We start from the raw sequence: 18,792 nt of genomic DNA, 5'->3' as shown, positions 1-18,792 counted from the left end.
TGTCTGGATCAGACCATTGCGCAGTGATCTCCTGAATAGCTTTGTGTACTGGAAAGGCTTTGGCAGGCCTTCTGGTACTCGCCATGCGAACGTTCACCGTAGGCGCCGCTTGCGTCTCAGGGTCTTCAATATGCAAAACTTCCAAGGCAGACGAAATAAGGGAGGATAGCTCCTCCCTATGAAAAATTTGCACTGCAGTGGGGTCATCCGGCTCTTCCGTGATGATCTCCCCTTCCTCTACATCCTCCGCACTCAGACCGTGAATCTCCTGAACACCCTGGGAAAGAAGGGGAAAGCGACAGTGGTCCAACGGAACCACTTTCAGACCCCGACCTCCAGGCACCTGTGCTTCTGAAATTGATCTAGGGCTACTGGTAAGAGACTGTACCCTCCAGGGTCGACTCAGGATCACCCTGCTCACCTGTTGAAGCAGGAGGGGGAAGGGTGCGCTTCAATAGATAAGCTTGATGCAGGAGCAGTATGAACTCGAGAAAGAATGCCTCCCCCGAAACAGCTGTCTCCTGTAGACATGCCAGCACAAACACCCAGCCCCTGAGAAGCCCCATTGCTGTCCTTCTCAGCTGAATCTCTTGGTTTTCTGACCGAGGGGCCAGAAATCAACAGTGGCAAATCCGAGGGAAGATTTAAAATGGTGCCTGCATCGTTGAGCCCCACGCGGGAAACCGGCACGCTTGAAGGAAGGGCCCCCGATTCAATCCCGATGGATGCAGCGCAATCCGCACTACAAATACACGCCGCCAAATGGCGCTTCCTGCATCGGGAACAGTGCTTAACTGCCTCCGCTGCCATCACCACAGGAACAGGCTGGAGGAACAGAATAGGAGGGAACTAACACACTCACCCAAACGCAGTTAGGCAGAATTTCTCTATTTTTAGAGTGGAGGGGTGGCGGACTTTGGTCCTGGGGAACTGAGTTCGATTCCCACTTCAGACACAGGCAGCTCCTTGTGACTCTGGGCAAGTCACTTAACCCTCCATTGCCCCATGTAAGCCACATTGAGCCTGCCATGAGTGGGAAAGCGCGGGGTACAAATATAACAAAAAAAAAAACAAACAAAAAAAAAAAAACCATTCAATGCTGCAGAAGACTTCACCTTTTCCCGGTCAGTTCTTGATCCTCATCTGGGGTGGAGACATTCTTTTTACGCCTCTTCTTCTGTGATGGGGTTTTTGGCATCAGCTCTGGTTCAGCACTGAAGTCACTAGTTAAAAGGCAGAAAAACAGAAGCTTAAAAATCTTTCATTATTCAAATAGCCAGTAAAATACCTCATTAAGGAGCCCTTTTACTAAAGTTTAACACGCTCTTACGAACATAAGAATGCAGTAAGTGCCATGTGGCCTATAGGTATAAAATAGGACATGCAGCATTTAAGGTGTGCTAATATTTGTAAGCGTGCATTTAGCTTTAGTAAAAAGTGCTTCGCCAGGGATTTTTTTTTATTTTTTTATAAAGCACTGCTTGTCAATTTTGCTGGGTTATTTTGTTACTTACTTTATAGAAGATAATTTTAGGAGGAAGAAGGCATATCAATGGCATTCTAACACGCCCTTTGAACGTCTAATATTAAAGTTACAAAAAAAAAAAAGAGTTTGGTTTGAAGTCTTAGCAGTTATAGATATAAGTTTATAAATTAAACGTGGAAGGAGGGGGCGAGACCCGACTCAGCGGGTTGGATAAGAAGAATAAGAAAATAGCTTAGATCAATTTAAGCAAGTTTCAGGAAAGCACTTGATTAGAAGTTTCTTGAGATCTTTGAAGCATTTTAGTTGGTTTAAACTTTTTTTTTTTTTTTTTGCATCCTAGTCAATAAGATTCTACAAAGACAATTACTTTAAATTACACATCTCAAAAAAATGCATTGGATTGAGGAGCATACTTCGATTTCAGTGAGGTCTTTCACATGACGCCACCTGAGTAATTTAAAAACTTGGTATGGGGCCTAAAGTGACTGACTAGGTTAAAAACTTTGGTCCTGGGGAACTGGGTTCGATTCCCACTGCAGGCACAGGCAGCTCCTTGTGACTCTGGACAAGTCACTTAACCCTCCATTGCCCCAGGTACAAATAAGTACCTGTATATATGTAAGTGCCCTGACAATGGCAGATACAAATCAAGGTAAGGTATACACAAAAAGTAGCACACGTGAAATTATCTTGTTGGGCAGACTGGATGGACCGTATAGGTCTTTTTCTGCCGTCATCTACTATGTAACTATCCAGCTTATAATCAAAAGAGAAAAACGCCTATATTGTGACCCAAACTGGGAGATGGGCGTCTTTCTCCCGTGGGCGCCCAAATCGGTATAATCGAAAGCCGATTTTGGGCGTTTCCAACTGCAATCTGTCGAGGAAACGGGTAAAGTTGATGGGGGCGTGTTGGAGGCCTGGTGAAGGCGGAACTGGGGCGTGGTTATCGGCCGAGGAGAGATGGGTGTCTTTAGCTGATAATCAGAAAAAAAAGGCGTTTTTACCGCAATTTTGGGTCACTTTTTTTGGACCCTTTTTTTCATGAACAGGTCCCAAAAAAGTGCCCCAACTGACCAGATGACCACTGGAGGGAATTGGGGATGACCTCCCCGGATTCCCCCAGTGGTCACTAACCCCCTCCCACCAAAAAAACCCCACTTTAAAAACTTTTTTTCCCAGCCTCAAATGCCGTACCCACCTCCATGACAGCAGAATGTGTTCTATCCTGTGACAGCCTTTCCCCGGTTCTGATGTGGCTCTCGGGTGAGTGTGACACCTTTTCTGTTATGCGCACTGCAGAGTCACATCAGCAATGCATTGTGGTGGGTGTAGGGTATTGGGTTCCGTGATTCCACTAGCTTATGGCAAATGCTCACGATGTTGGTAGTTGGTAGGCTCTACTCCCATGGTGCTTTTCCCCCTGCTTACTGGGTCAGAGTGCGCCCTGTTTTGTTTCCGGTAGTCCATGAGGTAGTGGCCATTTTTGTAAGCAAGTTTTAGATCCCTTTCACATGTTAGCCACATTACAGAACTTAGTTCTTCCCTTGAATGTGGCTGAAAGAGGGCATTGTACAGCATTCTGCCAGCTCCGACCTACTGCTCATCTCAGTACCAGGGAGACTCGTTGCCTCTGGGGCACAACCTCTGATCTGCAGTTAACTGTGAGTAAGCGTGCTTATTCCAATAAAGGATGTTTTCGGAGAGATTAGTCTTCAGGTGTCAACTGCTGTGCCAATGTTATATAGCAGCAACCAGTCCTAGAGACCTGCATGTATGCAGGTCCCTGGAGCACTTTTAGTGGGTACCGCAGTGCACTTCAGCCAGGCGGACTCAGGCCCATCCCCCCCTACCTGTAACACTTGTGCTGGTAAATGGGAGGCCTGCAAAACCCACTGTACCCACATGTAGGTGTCCCCTTCACCCCTAAGAGCTATGGTAGTGTTGTACATTTGTGGGTAGTGGGTTTTGGGGGAGGGGGTTGGGGGCTCAGTACCTGTGGTAAGGGAGCTATGCATGTGGGAGCGTTGTCTGAAGTCCACGGCACTGACCTCTAGGGTGCCCAGTTTGTGTCCTGGCATGTCGGGGGCGAGTGTACTATGAATCATGGCCCCTCCCACGACCAAATGGCTTGGATTAGGATGTTTTTGAGCTGGGCGTTTTTAGTTTCCCTTATTGCTAAAAAAAAAAAAAAAAAAAAAAAAAAACGCCCAGCTGAAAAACGTCCATTTTTTCAAAAATACGGTCTGTCCCGCCTCTTCACGTACCCGTTTTCCGACATAGACGCCCATGGAGATAGGCGTTCGCGTTCGATTATGCCCCTCCACATGTAACTATGTAAACCGCATTGAACCTGCTATGAATGGGAAAGCGCGGGGTACAAATGTAAGAAAAATAAAAAACTGAGTGAACCTTGACAATGGGTAGTGGTAAATGGAATGCTTTCCAAGAAAAGAGGGTGTGTCACATGGTATTCTGCAGCAATCTCCTTGGTCCAGTTTTTTCCCAACATTTTCATCAGTGATATTGCAGAAGGGCTATCAGGAAGGCTTTGGCTTTTTGTGGGCAATAACAAAATATGCAAAGAATGTGGAAGGTGTGAAAAGCTTGGAGATGGATTTAATGAAACATCAGGAATGATCTAGAGCTCAGCAGCTAAAACCTAATGCTAAAAAATGCACGATCATGCAGTTGGGCTCCAAAAGCCAAGGAACATGACAGTATAGAATTGACATTGTTTTGTGCATACAAATAAATAAGGAGAAATTAGGTCTTACCTGCTAATTTTACTTTTCTTTAGTCCCTCCGAACCGACCCAGATCATGACTAATGGGTTGTGCATGCCTTCCAGCAGGTGGAGACTGAGAATTCTGACTCTACAGAGTGAGCCAATAAAAGCCCTAGCTAGGTAAAGATCCAGTAAACTAACAAAGCAGGAGAAGAAAGGAACATGTTCTGTGCACCTGGGAACCTGAGTAGCCACCAGCAACAGACATATAAGAAGCTTGTGCTACATGCTTTATTTATGTGCCTTTCGCTCTTTAGACACAAAGCATATCTAAAGAAACCTGTTTTGTTTTTTTTAAACCAAACAAACCGTAAATGAAAAACAGAGCTCTCCCAGAACAACACTAAGAAATCAACCTTTTCTAAAAGAACCAAGACAGCAAATAATGGAAGGGTTCTGGGCCAATCCAGAGGGACTAAAGAAAAGCAAGTTAGTAGGTAAGACGTAATTTCTCCTTCCTTAGTGTCCCTCTGGAGCGGCCCAGATCATGACTGATAGTTTTACTGCTTTGTTACTTCCTAAGGGCAGCACCCCAGCAAACCCGCTGTGAGAACATGCAACTCAAAAACTGCATCCTGGCGACTCTGTACATCCAATCTGTAATGTTTAGAAAAGGAATGCAACGAGGACCAAGTTGCCGCCCTACAAATCTCCAGAGGCAGAACCAGAAAAAGCTCAGCCCAAGAAGCTGCCTGCCCCCTACTAGAGTGTAAGCCTTCTTTGGGTACCGGTTTTCCTGCCAGGAGGTAGTAGTAGAGGTAGGCCGAGACTATCATTTCCTTAAGCCATCTAGAAAAAGTGGGCTTAGAGGCCGTGATCCCCTTCCAAGATCCTCCAATCAACACAGACGATCCATCTGTCAGAATTCCTCTGTAACCTTCAAATAATGCTTGAGAGCCCTCCTGACATCCACACTTCAAGTGACGCTGTTCCTCTGCTCCTGAAGAAGAGCCCAGGACAGGCAAAACCACGGACTGAGAAAGATGAAAGCGAGACAAGACCTTGGGAAGAAAAGAAGGAACTGGACGCAAAACTACTCAGTCTTTAGCAAATTCCAAAAACGGAGAATGGCAAGAAAGAGCCTGCAACTCCAACACCCTACGAGCTGAAGCAACAGCCACCAGAAAAACTACCCTGAAAGTCAGATCTTTCAAAGTGCAGGCTGATAAAGGCTCAAAGGAAGACCGCCACGAGGACCAGATGAAGATCCCACAAGGGAAAGATCACCTGCGAGGGAGGCCGCAAAATACTTGCCCCTCTTAAAAACCTGACCACATCCAGATGACAAGCCAGGGACTTCCCTTGGAACACCCTCTGAAACAGGTTAAGGCCACCACCTGAACTTTAAGCGAAGAGAGCCCCAAATCTTTTCCCAAACTATGTTGCAAAAATTCTAGAATTTGCGCCGAGGCCTGAAAGGGAAAAATACTTGACTCATCACACCACACCTCAAACACCATCTATGTCCTGATATAATTAAGAGAAGTGGAGCGACGTCGGGACCAAAGTATGGTGGAAAAGATACTCGCAGAATAACCTCTCAGTCAACTGTGCCCGCTCAACAGCCAAGCTGTAAGACAAAACTGACCCGGGTCTGGATGAACCACTGGACCAACAGACTGGGATCTTCCAGAAACCTGAGAGGAGGCTTGACCAGCACAGGGCCGCCTAGGGTCTCTGGCGCCCCCCTGCAGACTATCAGTTGGCGCCCCCCCCCCCCCCTGCAGACTATAAGTTGGCGGCAGTGGCGGCGCCCCCCCCCCCCCTGTGAAAATGATCGCTCACCACTTGCCACACTGACAGGAATTGTCAGCAATATTCTTAGAAACAAACTGCTATACATTGCAAAATAAGATAGCAGATGTAAATTCTCAAAGTGGACATATTCCAAACACTAAAATGAAAATAAAATGATTTTTTTCTACCTTTGTTGTCTGGTGACTTTCTTTTTCTGATCATGCTGGCCCAGTATCTGATTCTGCTGCTATCTGTCCTCTTAACTCCGTTTTCCAGGGCTTCCTTTCCATTTATTTCTTTCCTTTCCTCCTTTCTTCTTCATTTCTGGTCCTCAGCTTCTGCCTATTTTCTTCATCCATGTGCAGTTTTTCTCCTCTCTTCCTTTTCCCTCATTTCATCTCCTTCATCTCTCTTCCCTCCCCTCTATGTCCAGCAATTTCTCCTCTCTCCCTGAGCCCTGCCCTCCCATCCAGGCCTATCCATGCTCCTCTGTCCCCTGCCCCCTCCATTCATCCCTATCCAGCAATTCCTCTCTGTCCCTGAGAACTGCCCTGCAATCCATATCCATCCATGCCCATCTGTCCCCTCCATTCATCCCTATACAGCAATTCCCCTCTCTCCCTGAGCCCTGCCCTGCAATCCATATCCATCCATGCTCCTCTGTCCCCTGCCCCCTCCATTCATCCCTATCCAGCAATTCACCTCTCTCCCTGAGCCCTGCCCTGCAATCCATATCCATCCATGCCCATCTGTCCCCTCCATTCATCCCTATCCAGCAATTCCCCTCTCTCCCTGAGCCCTGCCCTCCCAATCCATGCCCATCCATGCTCCTCTGTCACCTGCCCCCTCCATTCATCCCTATCCAGCAATTCCCCTCTCTCCCTTCCATGACCCCCCCACCTCGCATCCATGCTCCTCTCTCCTCTGTCCTCCCGCTCCCATCATGTCCCAGTTGGCCTAGCCCGCCCTCTTCTCCCCTCCCCCTTCGCATCCATGCTCGTCTCTCCCTGCCCTCCCGCTCCCATTGTTCAACTACTGCCCACCCTCTTCTCTCCCACCAACATCCCTTTTCTTGTTTTTTCTTTTTAAATTTACCTCCGTGGCGGTCCAGCAGCGCGTCAGTGAAGGAGGCGGCGCTCGCCTCCCGACGTCTCTAGCCTTCCCTTCGCTGTGTTCCGCCTTCTTCTGACGTCAAGGAAATGACGTCAGAAGAAGGCGGAACACAGCGAAGGGAAGGCTAGAGACGTCGGGAGCACCGCGTCCTTCACTGACGCTGCGCTGCTGGACCGCCACGGAGGTAAATTTAAAAAAAAAAAAAAAGGGGATGTTGGGGGGGGGGGGGAGAAGAGGGCGGGTAGTAGTTGAACAATGGGAGCGGGAGGGCGAGCGAGGTGAGCATGGTGCGGCGGCGCCCCCCAGAGGGGGCGCCCCCCTGCCATGCTTACCTCGCTTACCGTCTTGGCACGGCCCTGGACCAGTAGACGCATGAGATCTGTGTACCAGGGCCTGCGGGGCCAATCCAGCGAAATCAGAATCACTCGCCCCCGGTGGCCCTCTATCCTTTGAATTAGATGACCTATCAGAGGCCACGGGGGAAAGGCATACAGAGGAGCATCGACCCCCTGTGCCTTTGGATTCTTGCGACAACTGAAGTACCTCGGCACTTTCGTATTGGATGCTGAGGCGAAGAGATCCATGACCGGGAGGCCCCAGCAACCCATCACGGTCTGAAACGCACTGTCACTGAGGGACCACTCCCCAGGATCTAGAATGGTGCAACTGAGGAAATTTGCTTGAACATTCAGGACTCCTGCAACATGCACTGCCAAGGAGGCCTCCAGATGCGCCTCTGCCCAGCTCATTAGCTGAGCTGCTTCCTGTTCCACCCACAAACTTGTTCCTCCTTGCTGATTGACATAGGCTACAGCTGTGGCATTGTCCGACATGATACAGACCAATGCGCCTTCCAGAAGAGGACACAATGACTGGAGCACCTGGCGAATTGCTCTGTTTTCCAATAGATTGATCGAGCAGGAGGACTCCTCCTGCAACCAACGTCCCTGGGCATAGTGCCCCTGACAATGGTCTCCCCAGCCCGAGAGGCTGGCATCCGTTGTAACTACTACTCACTGCGGAGCCTCCAGAGGCATCCCCTTGGCCAAGTTGGACCCTTGGAGCCACCAGTGCAGATGTCCCATCTCCTGCGCTGGAAGCAGCAACTTCCAAAGGAGAGGGCCTCTCTGCGGCAACCACCTGAAGAGAAGGTACCTTTGCAGAGATCTCGTGTGTGCTCTGGCCCACGACACTGCCTCTATCGCCGCCGCCATGGAACCCAAGACTTGAAGGTAATCCCGGGTGCACGGAAGAGGGATCTGCAGGAATCGACAAATTACAGTCTACAACTTGAGAATTCTGGCCTGAGTAAGAAACACTCAACCCCTCTGAGTGTCGAAGCACATTCCCAGATAATCCAGGGACTGAGATGACTATACGACTCTTCTGGAAGTTGATCACCCATCCGAGGGACTGCAGGAAACTGACCACTTTCTCCGTGACCTGAAAACTCCCTCGATATGATTTTGCTCGATCAGCCAATCGTCCAGATAAGGATGAACCAGAATGCCCTCCCTTCCTTAGGGCCGCTGATCCACCACCATCACCTTGGTAAAGGTGCAAGGAGTTGTCGCCAGTCTGAAGGGTAACTGGAAATGTCTTCCGAGAATTGTGAAATGCAGAAATCACTGATGCAAAGGACAAATCAGGATATGAAGATAGGCTTCTGTAAGGTTGAGGGCCATCAAAAACTCTCCAGCCCGCACTGCCACTATGACTGAACAGAGCATCTGCATGCAAAAAGAAGATACATTGAGAGCGCAACTGACTGCCTCGAGTTCCAGAATTGGTCTGAAGAAGAGCCTTCTTTCTTGGGTACAACGAAGTAGATGGAATACTGCCCCTGCCTGAGCTCTGCCGAGGGGACTGGACAAATAGCCCAAAGACTGAGAAGCCTCTCCAGAGTCTCTCCGACAACCTCCGCCATTTACCATTGACCTCCGAGATCAACAAGGAGACTCCAAAAAGGCGTCTAGCAGAGGACATGCAAACTCTAAAGCATATCCTTCTCGAATAACCTCCAGAACCCACTGGTCTGAGGTGATCTGGGCCCACCTCCAGTAAAATTGCATCAAACACGCCCCTACGGGAACTGGAGGCTGGGCCCAGACACCCTCATTGTGAAGGACGAGCAGTGGACTGGAAAGAAGCCCCGAGTCCATGCCCCCTCTGTGGGCTGCCCGAAAGGACTGACCTGTATGGAAAAAAATGGGACCACTGAGCCAGAGCAGTCTAACTAGATCTAAAACAATGAAAGTTGCGGCCCTGGCCCGAAAACAGACGACAGCCAGAAGCTTGGGACATTTGTCTCCCCTAAACTGTGGACTAGCTTATCCAAGTCTTCACCAAACAACAAGGAACCCAAAAGGGAAACTTACTGAGCTTAGACTTAGAGGCTGCATTCGCAGCCCAGCCCCTAAGCCAAAGCGACCTACTAGCCGCTACTCCCAGAGCCATACACTTGGCGGAAGCCCGCAGCAAATCATACAAAGCGTCAGCTAGAAAGGCTGGACCCATCTGGAGCTTCACTACCTCAGCATCAATGGCCGATAAATGTCCGAAGATCTATCAAGCACTATCTCAGACCATCTAAAAACAGGGTTGAGCCACTAAGAATCAGCAGATGGCCGCCTGCACTGCCAAGGCTGACACATTGAAGCTGCTCTTCAACAACGCCTCCATATGATGGTCCTGTACATCCTTCAAGTGATGTACCCCCAATCTACTGGTACCGTATTCCTTTTGGTGACAGCCAATACCACCGCATCCACTAAAGGTGATTTCAAGAGGGATCCATCAGCCTCAGAGACTGGATAGAGACGAACCATGGACTTAGCTGGTCTAAAGGCTGAGTCAGGGACGTCCCACTGAGTCTGAATGACATCCCTGATATCCTGGTGCATAGGATAGGTCCTATCTGGTTTACGGACCCCTTTTTATCAAGAGATCAACCGTGCGAGGTTCTGCTGCAGGAGATTCATCATCCTCAAAGTGTAAGGTGGAGACCAAGGAAATTAACTCCTGTAAATCTTCCTTATGAAAGATCCTAAGGACAGAAGGATCTTCCCCAGGTACAAAAGGATCATCTGCCGAATCCCCCTGACCAGAGTCCTCTTCTAAATTGTCTGCCTGGGAAAAATCTTGTTCCTCGAAAGCCGGCATCTCCAGATCTGGATCCGAAAGATCTTCATCCAAGGCCCAGGATTCCCTGGACCTTTTAGCAGCCACCAGCTGTCCTTCTGAAGGCCTTTTCCCTGATGCTACAGGAGATGGCTTAGCCTGCTGCAACATGAATGCCTTATACATTTGCAGCACGAATTCTGGAGGGAACCCTCCAGCTGACCCAGAAGGCATCAGGGAAAGACTACCCAAAGGAAGCTGGTCAGAGAGAGAGACAGCAGAGAAAAGGGCTGCTCCATTTCCCCGGCCGGAGGACAAAACAGCGGCGGTTTCCGTCAAAATCGAGAAAGTCGTTTTCTCCTTACCCGTCACGGCGTCTTTGCTCACCGCTGCCTGAGCCAGCAAAATTGCAACCGTGGGGCCTGCCTCTGAGGAGCCATCAATGGCTGTGTAGTATTTGCAACAGACGCTCGCTCCCAAACCTCAGCACTGGCAGACTTGACACCGGTGAAGTTTCCCAAACCTCAGCACTGGCAGACTTGACACCGGCGAAGTTTTTCAGCCATCCCGGCCAAAGGGAAACAGCAGCGCGGCACTCCCCCCCCCCCCCCCCCCCCGAACGCCAGAGGGAAAAGGGAGAAGGCAGCTATCAGCAAACTATAGCAGGAGAGATGGTATGCCCCCTTACTCTGTGACCCTAAGGGAATCACTTAGCTTTATTTTATTTTTTTTTAACAGAAAAGAGCTGCCTCTCCCTGCCTAGACACTCTTCCCTTGAAGAGGCTAAAGCAACACAGAGAACAGCAGACAAAATGCTGTCTCAGGGAGGATTGGAAAGGGGGAGGGACCCGGCCACCCGGGTGTGACACCCCCAAGGCTGGAATACCCCACAGACCAGAGTCTCCATAGAACAGGTTAGATAGACCCCAGGCGCACAGAAGGTAAAGAAACCCTAGAAAAAGTTAAAGAAATAGAAGAAAGAGTGAAAGAGACTGAAGGGCTCACCACCTTCAACCTGCTGGAGACTGAGAGTCTCTACCTAGCGAGGGCTCTTATTGGATCACTCTACAGAGTCAGAATTCTCAGTCTCTATCTGATGGAAGGCGTGCACAACCCATCAGTCATGATCTGGGCTGGTCCGGAGGGATGCTAAGGAAAATATCTACGACATATTACGTATGTTTTATCGTTACTCACTTTGGGTTAAAGAATGATATAAATGCAAAAAAAAAAAAGAAATCTTGATAATATACTTCTGTATCATCATATTTCCAAAGACTCATACAAAATTAGAGCCCACTGGCAGCCCTCACTGCAAAATACTCATCAATCCAAGAAAGTATGGGACAAGCACTGAGGATCTCTTAAGGAACAGGAAGAGCTAGCAGAGATTTGTAGTTGCTATGGATGGGCGGGTAGGCAGGCAGACTAGGCTATATGGTCTTTATCTGTTGTCATTTTCTATGTTCCTATGCAGAGCTGAGCAGTTGCTGTGGATGGGCAGATTGGATAAGGCATTTGGGGCTCGATATTCAGCGGTGGAAGGCAACACTTTGACTGCCCGCCACCAGCATTAAACCCAGATATTCAATGCCAGGCCTTTTCTGGTGACCAGTGTTGAATAACCAGTGTTTGTTTGGCTGCTAAACACTTACCCGGTTAAGCCGATATTCAGCAGTTGATCGATTAAATTACAGCGATTAAAGATAGGACTGCTATTTATGCGGTTGATTTAACCGCTAATCTTACCTGGTCTGGCACTGAATATCCACGTCCAACCAGATTAAGTCACATGATACAGCTGGTTTAGTAGTAGGCGCTAACCTTGCATATTCAGCGGGAGATAAGGGAAAATTAGGTTCTTACCTTGGTAATTTTCTTTCCTTTAGTCACAGCAGATGAATCCATTACGAATGGGTTGTGTCCACCTACCAGCAGCGGGAGATAGAGAACACTGAAAACCATAGTGCCTCTAGGACGGCTAGCTCCATCGACGGCTAGTTCCATCTGCCTCTCAGTATTTTGAAGCTTCCAAAGCAGTGTTAAGCCGCAAAGTAGCATAACATGAACTTTCCTCACAGCGAACGAACGCCCCAGAACAGGAGCAATAACACAAAGGAGGGACGAACTCAACCTCCTGTAGTAGAACAGAAATCCTGTTTTACAACTTCTCCCAATGAGGGAACATGTCTGCAGGAAAAACTGAACACAAAACAGAGTCAATCAGGGAGGGATCATGGATTCATCTGCTGTGACTAAAGGAAAGAAAATTACCAAGGTAAGAACCTAATTTTCCCTTCCTTGTCATCAGCAGCAGATGAATCCAATCCGAATGGGATGTATCAGAGCAATCCCTAGATAGGGCGGGAACAAGCCACACCACACGCAAACACTTGTGCTCCAAAAAACGCGTCCCTCCTGGCAGCCACATCCAGCCTGTAATGACGGGCAAAAGAGAGCTTAGAAGCCTAAGTAGCTGCACTACATATCTCTTGAAGAGAGAGTGCTCCCGTCTCAGCCCAAGAGGAAGAAATTGCTCTTGTGGAATGTGCCTTAAAGGCGTCAGGCAGAGGCCAGCCAGATAGCAGATACGCAGAAAAAATGGCTTCCTTAAGCCAACGGGCTATAGTGGCTTTAGACGCTGGAGACCCTCTGCAAGGACCTGACAACAATATAAAAAGGTGATCAGAGGTCCTGAAAGCATTAGACATCTGCAGATACTGCAACAGAGCCCTGCGCACATCCAGAAGGTGCAACTGCCCAAAAGATTCTGGAAACTCCTCCCTAGTAAAGGAGAGCAGATAAATAGGCTGGTTTAGGTGAAACGCTGAAACCACCTTAGGCAGGAAGGCAGGCACAGTACGTACCGTTACTCCGGACTCTGAGAATTGCAGAAATGGGTCTCGACAGGACAGCGCCTGGAGCTCAGACACCCGTCTCACCGATGTAATGTCTTTAGAGTCACATCCTTCTCTGAAGCTCGCCTCAGCGGCTCGAAGGGCAAACACCGAAGAGCCTTTAATACTAGCCCCAGGTTCCAAGCTGGACAAGGGGCCCGCACGGGAGGCTGGAGCCGAAGCACCCCTCTAAGAAACCGTGCAACGTCCGGATGCATATCCAGGGAGAGGCCAGCGACCTTCCCCTGAAAACATGCCAAGGCTGCCACTTGAACACGCAGGGAATTATAGGCCAAGATTTTTTGTATACCATCCTGCAAAAAGTCAAGTATCGGCGAGACAGAAGCCCGCATGGGTGTGATCGCTTTAGAAACACACCAAGCCTCAAACTGGCGCCAAAGCTGAGCATAGGCAAGGGAAGTGGAACACTTGCGGGCCTGCAAGAGTGGAGATGACCTTGTTTGAATAGCCCTTGTCTCTCAATTGCGCCCTCTCAATAGCCATGCCGTAAGACCAAAGCGGCAGGGATCCTCCATGGTCACCGGCCCCTGCATCAACAGGTTCGGTACCAGAGGGCAAAAAAAGGGGAACCTCCACCAGCATCTGCCAGAGGTCCGCATACCACGGCTGCCTGGGCCAATCCGGGGCAATGAGGATCACCACTCCTTGATGCAGCTGAATTCGCAGGAGGAGTCGCCCTATTAAGGGCCAAGGAGGGAATACATACAGGAGGCCCGGGGGCCAGGGTTGAGCCAAGGCATCCAACCCCGCCGAGCGAGGATCTCTCTTTCTGCTGAAAAAGGACGGGACTTTGGCATCTGTGCTTGAGGCCATAAGATCCGCTACGGGCATTCCCCATTTGGCACAGATCTGAAGGAACACTTCGTCTGCCAGTTCCCACTCCGCAAGGTCGATTTGATACCTGCTTAGAAAGTCAGCTTGCACGTTGCTCTGACCTGCTATGTGAGCTGCTGACAGAAGCTGCAGATGTAGCTCGGCCCAGTGGCATATCAGAGCGGCTTCTGCGGCCAGTGCTTGACAATGAGTGCCGCCTTGTTGATTTATGTAGGCCACTGCTGTCGTGTTGTCCGACAGAACTCTGACAGCCAGTCCCCCCAGAGTCATGTGAAAGGCCAGAAGAGCCTGGAATATCGCTCTCAGTTCCAAGCGATTGATGGACCACCCCATTTCCTCAGGTGTCCACAGACCCTGGGCATAGCTTCCCTGGCTATGAGCTCCCCAGCCCTTCAGGCTGGCATCCGTTACCACCAGGCACTAATCAGGAAGCGCTAGTGGCATTCCTCGCCACAGCATGCTGTCTGAGAGCCACCATTCCATACTGAGTCGGGCCGCAGGGAGCCACGTGAGTCTGCGTTGATAATCCTGGGAAAAAGGAGACCATCGTTGAAGCAGGACAATCTGCAGAGGTCTCATGTGCGCTCTCGCCCATGGCAGCACTTCCAAGGTGGCAGTCATCGACCCCAACAGCTGGACAAAATCCCAAGCTCGCGGGTGAGGCATCCTCAGGAGCAGACGGACCTGATTCTGAAGCTTGCACCACCTTTGGTCGGGTAGAAAGACAAACCCCGAGGCTGTGTCGAACCAGACACCCAAATATTCTAGACATTGAGAGGGGGTCAGGTGACTTTTGGGTATATTGACGACCCAGCCCAGAGACTGCAGTACTGAAACCACTCTGGCTGTTACATGACGACTCTCTTCTGCAGAGTCTGCTCTGAGGAGCCAGTCGTCGAGGTACATAGTTACATAGATGACGGCAGAAAAAGACCTATACGGTCCATCCAGTCTGCCCAACAAGACAATTTCACGTGTGCTACTTTTTGTGTATACCTTACCTTGATTTGTATTTGCCATTGTAAGGGCACAGACCGTATAAGTCTGCCCAGCACTAGCCCTGCCTCCCGACCACCAGCCCCGCCTCCCACCACCGGCTAAGCTTCTGGGGATCCCTTCCTTCTGAGCAGGATTCCTTTATGTTTATCCCACGCATTTTTGAATTCTGTTACCGTTTTCATCTCCACCACCTCCCGCGGGAGGGTATTCCAAGCATCCACCACTCTCTCCGTGAAAAAATACTTCCTGACATTTTTCTTGAGTCTGCCCCCCCTTCAATCTCATTTCATGTCCTCTAGTTCTACGCCTTCCCATCTCCGGAAAAGGTTCGTTTGCGGATTCATACCTTTCAAATATTTGAACGTCTGTATCATATCACTCCTGTTTCTCCTTTCCTCCAGAGTATACATGTTCAGGTCAACAAGTCTCTCCTCATACGTCTTGTAACGCAAATCCCATACCATTCTCGTAGCTTTTCTTTGTACTGCTTCCATTTTTTTAAACATCCTTCGCAAGATACGGCCTCCAAAACTGAACACAATACTCCAGGTGGGGCCTCACCAACGTCTTATACAGGGGTATTAAAACCTCTTTTCTTCTGCTGGTCACACCTCTCTCTGTACAGCCTAGCAATCTTCTAGCTAGGGCCACCGCCTTGTCACACTGTTTCGTCGCCTTCAGATCCTCAGATACTATCACCCCAAGATCCCTCTCCCCTTCTGTACCTATCAGACTTGCCCCGCCTAACACATACGTCTCCCTTGGATTTCTACTCCCTAAGTGCATCATTTTGCATTTCTTCGCATTGAATTTTAATTGCCAAACGTTAAGATCATTCTTCTAGCTTCCGCAGATCTTTTTTCAATTTCCCACTCCCTCCAGAATGTCCACTCTGTTGCAAATCTTGGTGTCATCTGCAAAAAGGCAAACTTTACCTTGTAACCCTTCGGCAATGTCACTCACAAATATATTGAATAGAATCGGCCCCAGCACCAATCCCTGAGGCACTCCACTACTCACCTTTCCCTCCTCCGCGCGAACTCCATTTACCACCACCCTCTGGCGTCTGCTCATCAACCAGTTCCTAATCCAGTTCACCACTTCGGGTCCTATCTTCAGCCTGTCTCGTTTATTCAAGAGCCTCCTGTGGGGAACCGTGTCAAAAGCTTTGCTGAAATCTAAGTAGATTACGTCCATAGCACATCCTTGATTTAATTCTCCGGTCACCCAGTCAAAGAATTCAATGAGATTCGTTTGGCACGATTTCCCTTTGGTAAAATCATGTTGTCTTGGATCTTGCAAGTTATTTGCTTCTAGGAAATTCACTATCTTTTCCTTCAGCATCGCTTCCATTACTTTTCCAATAATCGAAGTGAGGCTTACCGGCCTGTAGTTTCCAGCTTCTTCCCTATCACCACTTTTGTGGACCACCTCCACCTTTCTCCAATCCCACGGAACCTCTTCCGTCTCCAAGGATTTATTAAACAAATCTTTAAGAGGACCCGCCAGAACCTCTCTGAGCTCCCTCAATATCCTGGGGTGGATCCCGTCCGGTCCCACTGCTTTGTCCACTTTAGATTTTTAAGTTGTTCATAAACACTCTCTTCCGTGAACGGGCAAACCTATATGCCTGCATTCACACAGGGGGAAGGGTAAGGCAGGGAAAGAGCGAACCTATGTGCCTTTAAAGTGGGATCCACTTAGCCACAACACCCCTGCTACAACTGGCAAAAGCACAGGAGCCACCCCAGGCAGAATCTTCAAGGTGCTGAACAAGCTGCGTCCAATCCTGCTGGGAGATAAGAGAAATACTGAGAGGCAGATGGAGCTAGCCGTCCTAGAGGCACTATGGTTTTCAATGTTCTCTATCTCCCCCTGCTGGTAGGTGGACACAACCCATTCGTAATGGATTCATCTGCTACTGATGACAAGGAACCAGTTATATTCCACTGAATATTTGCAGTTAGCCACAAAACTCCCCATACTGATAAAGAAGGAATCACGGGCAAAGTGAATGATACATACCTGTAGCAGGTGTTCTCCGAGGACAGCAGGCTGATTGTTCTCACGACTGGGTGACGTCCACGGCAGCCCCCACCAACCGGAAAAGGCTTCGCGGGACGGTCGGCACGCAGGGCACGCCCACCGCGCATGCGCGGCCGTCTTCCCGCCCATGCGCGACCGCTCCCGCCAGTTGAATGACAAGCAATAAAATATGAAACACAACTCCAAAGGGGAGGAGGGAGGGTAGGTGAGAACAATCAGCCTGCTGTCCTCGGAGAACACCTGCTACAGGTATGTATCATTCGCTTTCTCCGAGGACAAGCAGGCTGCTTGTTCTCACGACTGGGGTATCCCTAGCTTTCAGGCTCACTCAAAACAAGAACCCAGGTCAATTGAACCTCGCAACGGCGAGGGTACAACAGAAATTGACCTACGAAGAACAACTAACTGAGAGTGCAGCCTGACCAGAATAAATTCGGGTCCTGGAGGGTGGAGTTGGATTTACACCCCAAACAGATTCTGCAGCACCGACTGCCCGAACCGACTGTCGCGTCGGGTATCCTGCTGGAGGCAGTAATGTGATGTGAATGTGTGGACAGATGACCACGTCGCAGCCTTGCAAATCTCGTCAATAGTGGCTGACTTCAAGTGGGCCACTGACGCTGCCATGGCTCTAACACTATGAGCCGTGACATGACCCTCAAGAGTCAGCCCAGCCTGGGCGTAAGTGAAGGAAATGCAATCTGCTAGCCAATTGGAGATGGTGCGTTTCCCGACAGCGACCCCTAGCCTGTTAGGGTCGAAAGAAACAAACAATTGGGCGGACTGTCTGTGGGGCTGTGTCCGCTCCAAGTAGAAGGCCAATGCTCTCTTGCAGTCCAATGTGTGCAACTGACGTTCAGCAGGGCGGGTATGCGGCCTGGGGAAGAATGTTGGCAAGACAATTGACTGGTTAAGATGGAACTCCGACACCACCTTCGGCAGGAACTTTGGGTGGGTGCGGAGCACTACTCTGTTGTGATGAAATTTGGTATATGGAGCATGAGCTACTAGGGCTTGAAGCTCACTGACCCTACGAGCTGAAGTAACTGCCACCAAGAAAATGACCTTCCAGGTCAAGTACTTCAGATGGCAGGTATTCAGTGGCTCAAAAGGAGGTTTCATCAGCTGGGTGAGGACGACGTTGAGATCCCATGACACTGTAGGAGGCTTGATAGGGGGCTTTGACAAAAGCAAGCCTCTCATGAATCGAACGACTAAAGGCTCTCCAGAGATGGCTTTACCTTCCACACGATAATGGTAAGCACTAATCGCACTCAGGTGATTCCTTACTGAGTTGGTCTTGAGGCCAGACTCTGATAAGTGTAGAAGGTATTCAAGCAGGTTCTGTGCAGGGCAAGAACGAGGTTCTAGGGCCTTGCTCTCACACCAAACGACAAACCTCCTCCACTTGAAAAAGTAACTCTTTTTAGTGGAATCCTTCCTGGAGGCAAGCAGGACCCGGGAGACACCCTCCGACAGACCCAACGCAGTGAAGTCTACGCCCTCAACATCCAGGCCGTGAGAGCCAGAGACTGAAGGTTGGGGTGCAGTAACGCTCCGTCGTTCTGCGAAATGAGAGTCGGAAAACACTCCAATCTCCACGGTTCTTCTGAGGACAACTCCAGAAGAAGAGGGAACCAGATCTGACGGGGCCAAAAGGGCGCTATCAGAATCATGGTGCCGCGGTCGTGCTTGAGCTTCAGTAAGGTCTTCCCCACCAAAGGTATGGGAGGATAAGCATACAGGAGGCC

The 18,792-nt window shown here is 49.5% G+C and overlaps 1 protein-coding gene across 3 annotated transcripts in view; it reads right to left on the bottom strand.

Moving 5' to 3' along the window:
- Window positions 1-18,792, bottom strand: part of INCENP (inner centromere protein) — a 320,967-nt gene that overhangs the window by 281,282 nt on the left and 20,893 nt on the right. For all 3 annotated transcript variants that reach the window (XM_030201189.1, XM_030201191.1, XM_030201190.1), the window contains exon 3: window positions 1,116-1,223. In XM_030201189.1, coding sequence (XP_030057049.1) covers window positions 1,116-1,223 — 108 coding nt within the window. The remainder of the gene's footprint in view (window positions 1-1,115; window positions 1,224-18,792) is intronic.

Source organism: Microcaecilia unicolor, chromosome 4, assembly GCF_901765095.1.
Source record: "Microcaecilia unicolor chromosome 4, aMicUni1.1, whole genome shotgun sequence".
NCBI lineage: Eukaryota > Metazoa > Chordata > Amphibia > Gymnophiona > Siphonopidae > Microcaecilia > Microcaecilia unicolor.
The sequence above is the reverse complement of the archived record's forward strand: the minus strand, read 5'-3'. Positions and strand labels throughout refer to the sequence as shown.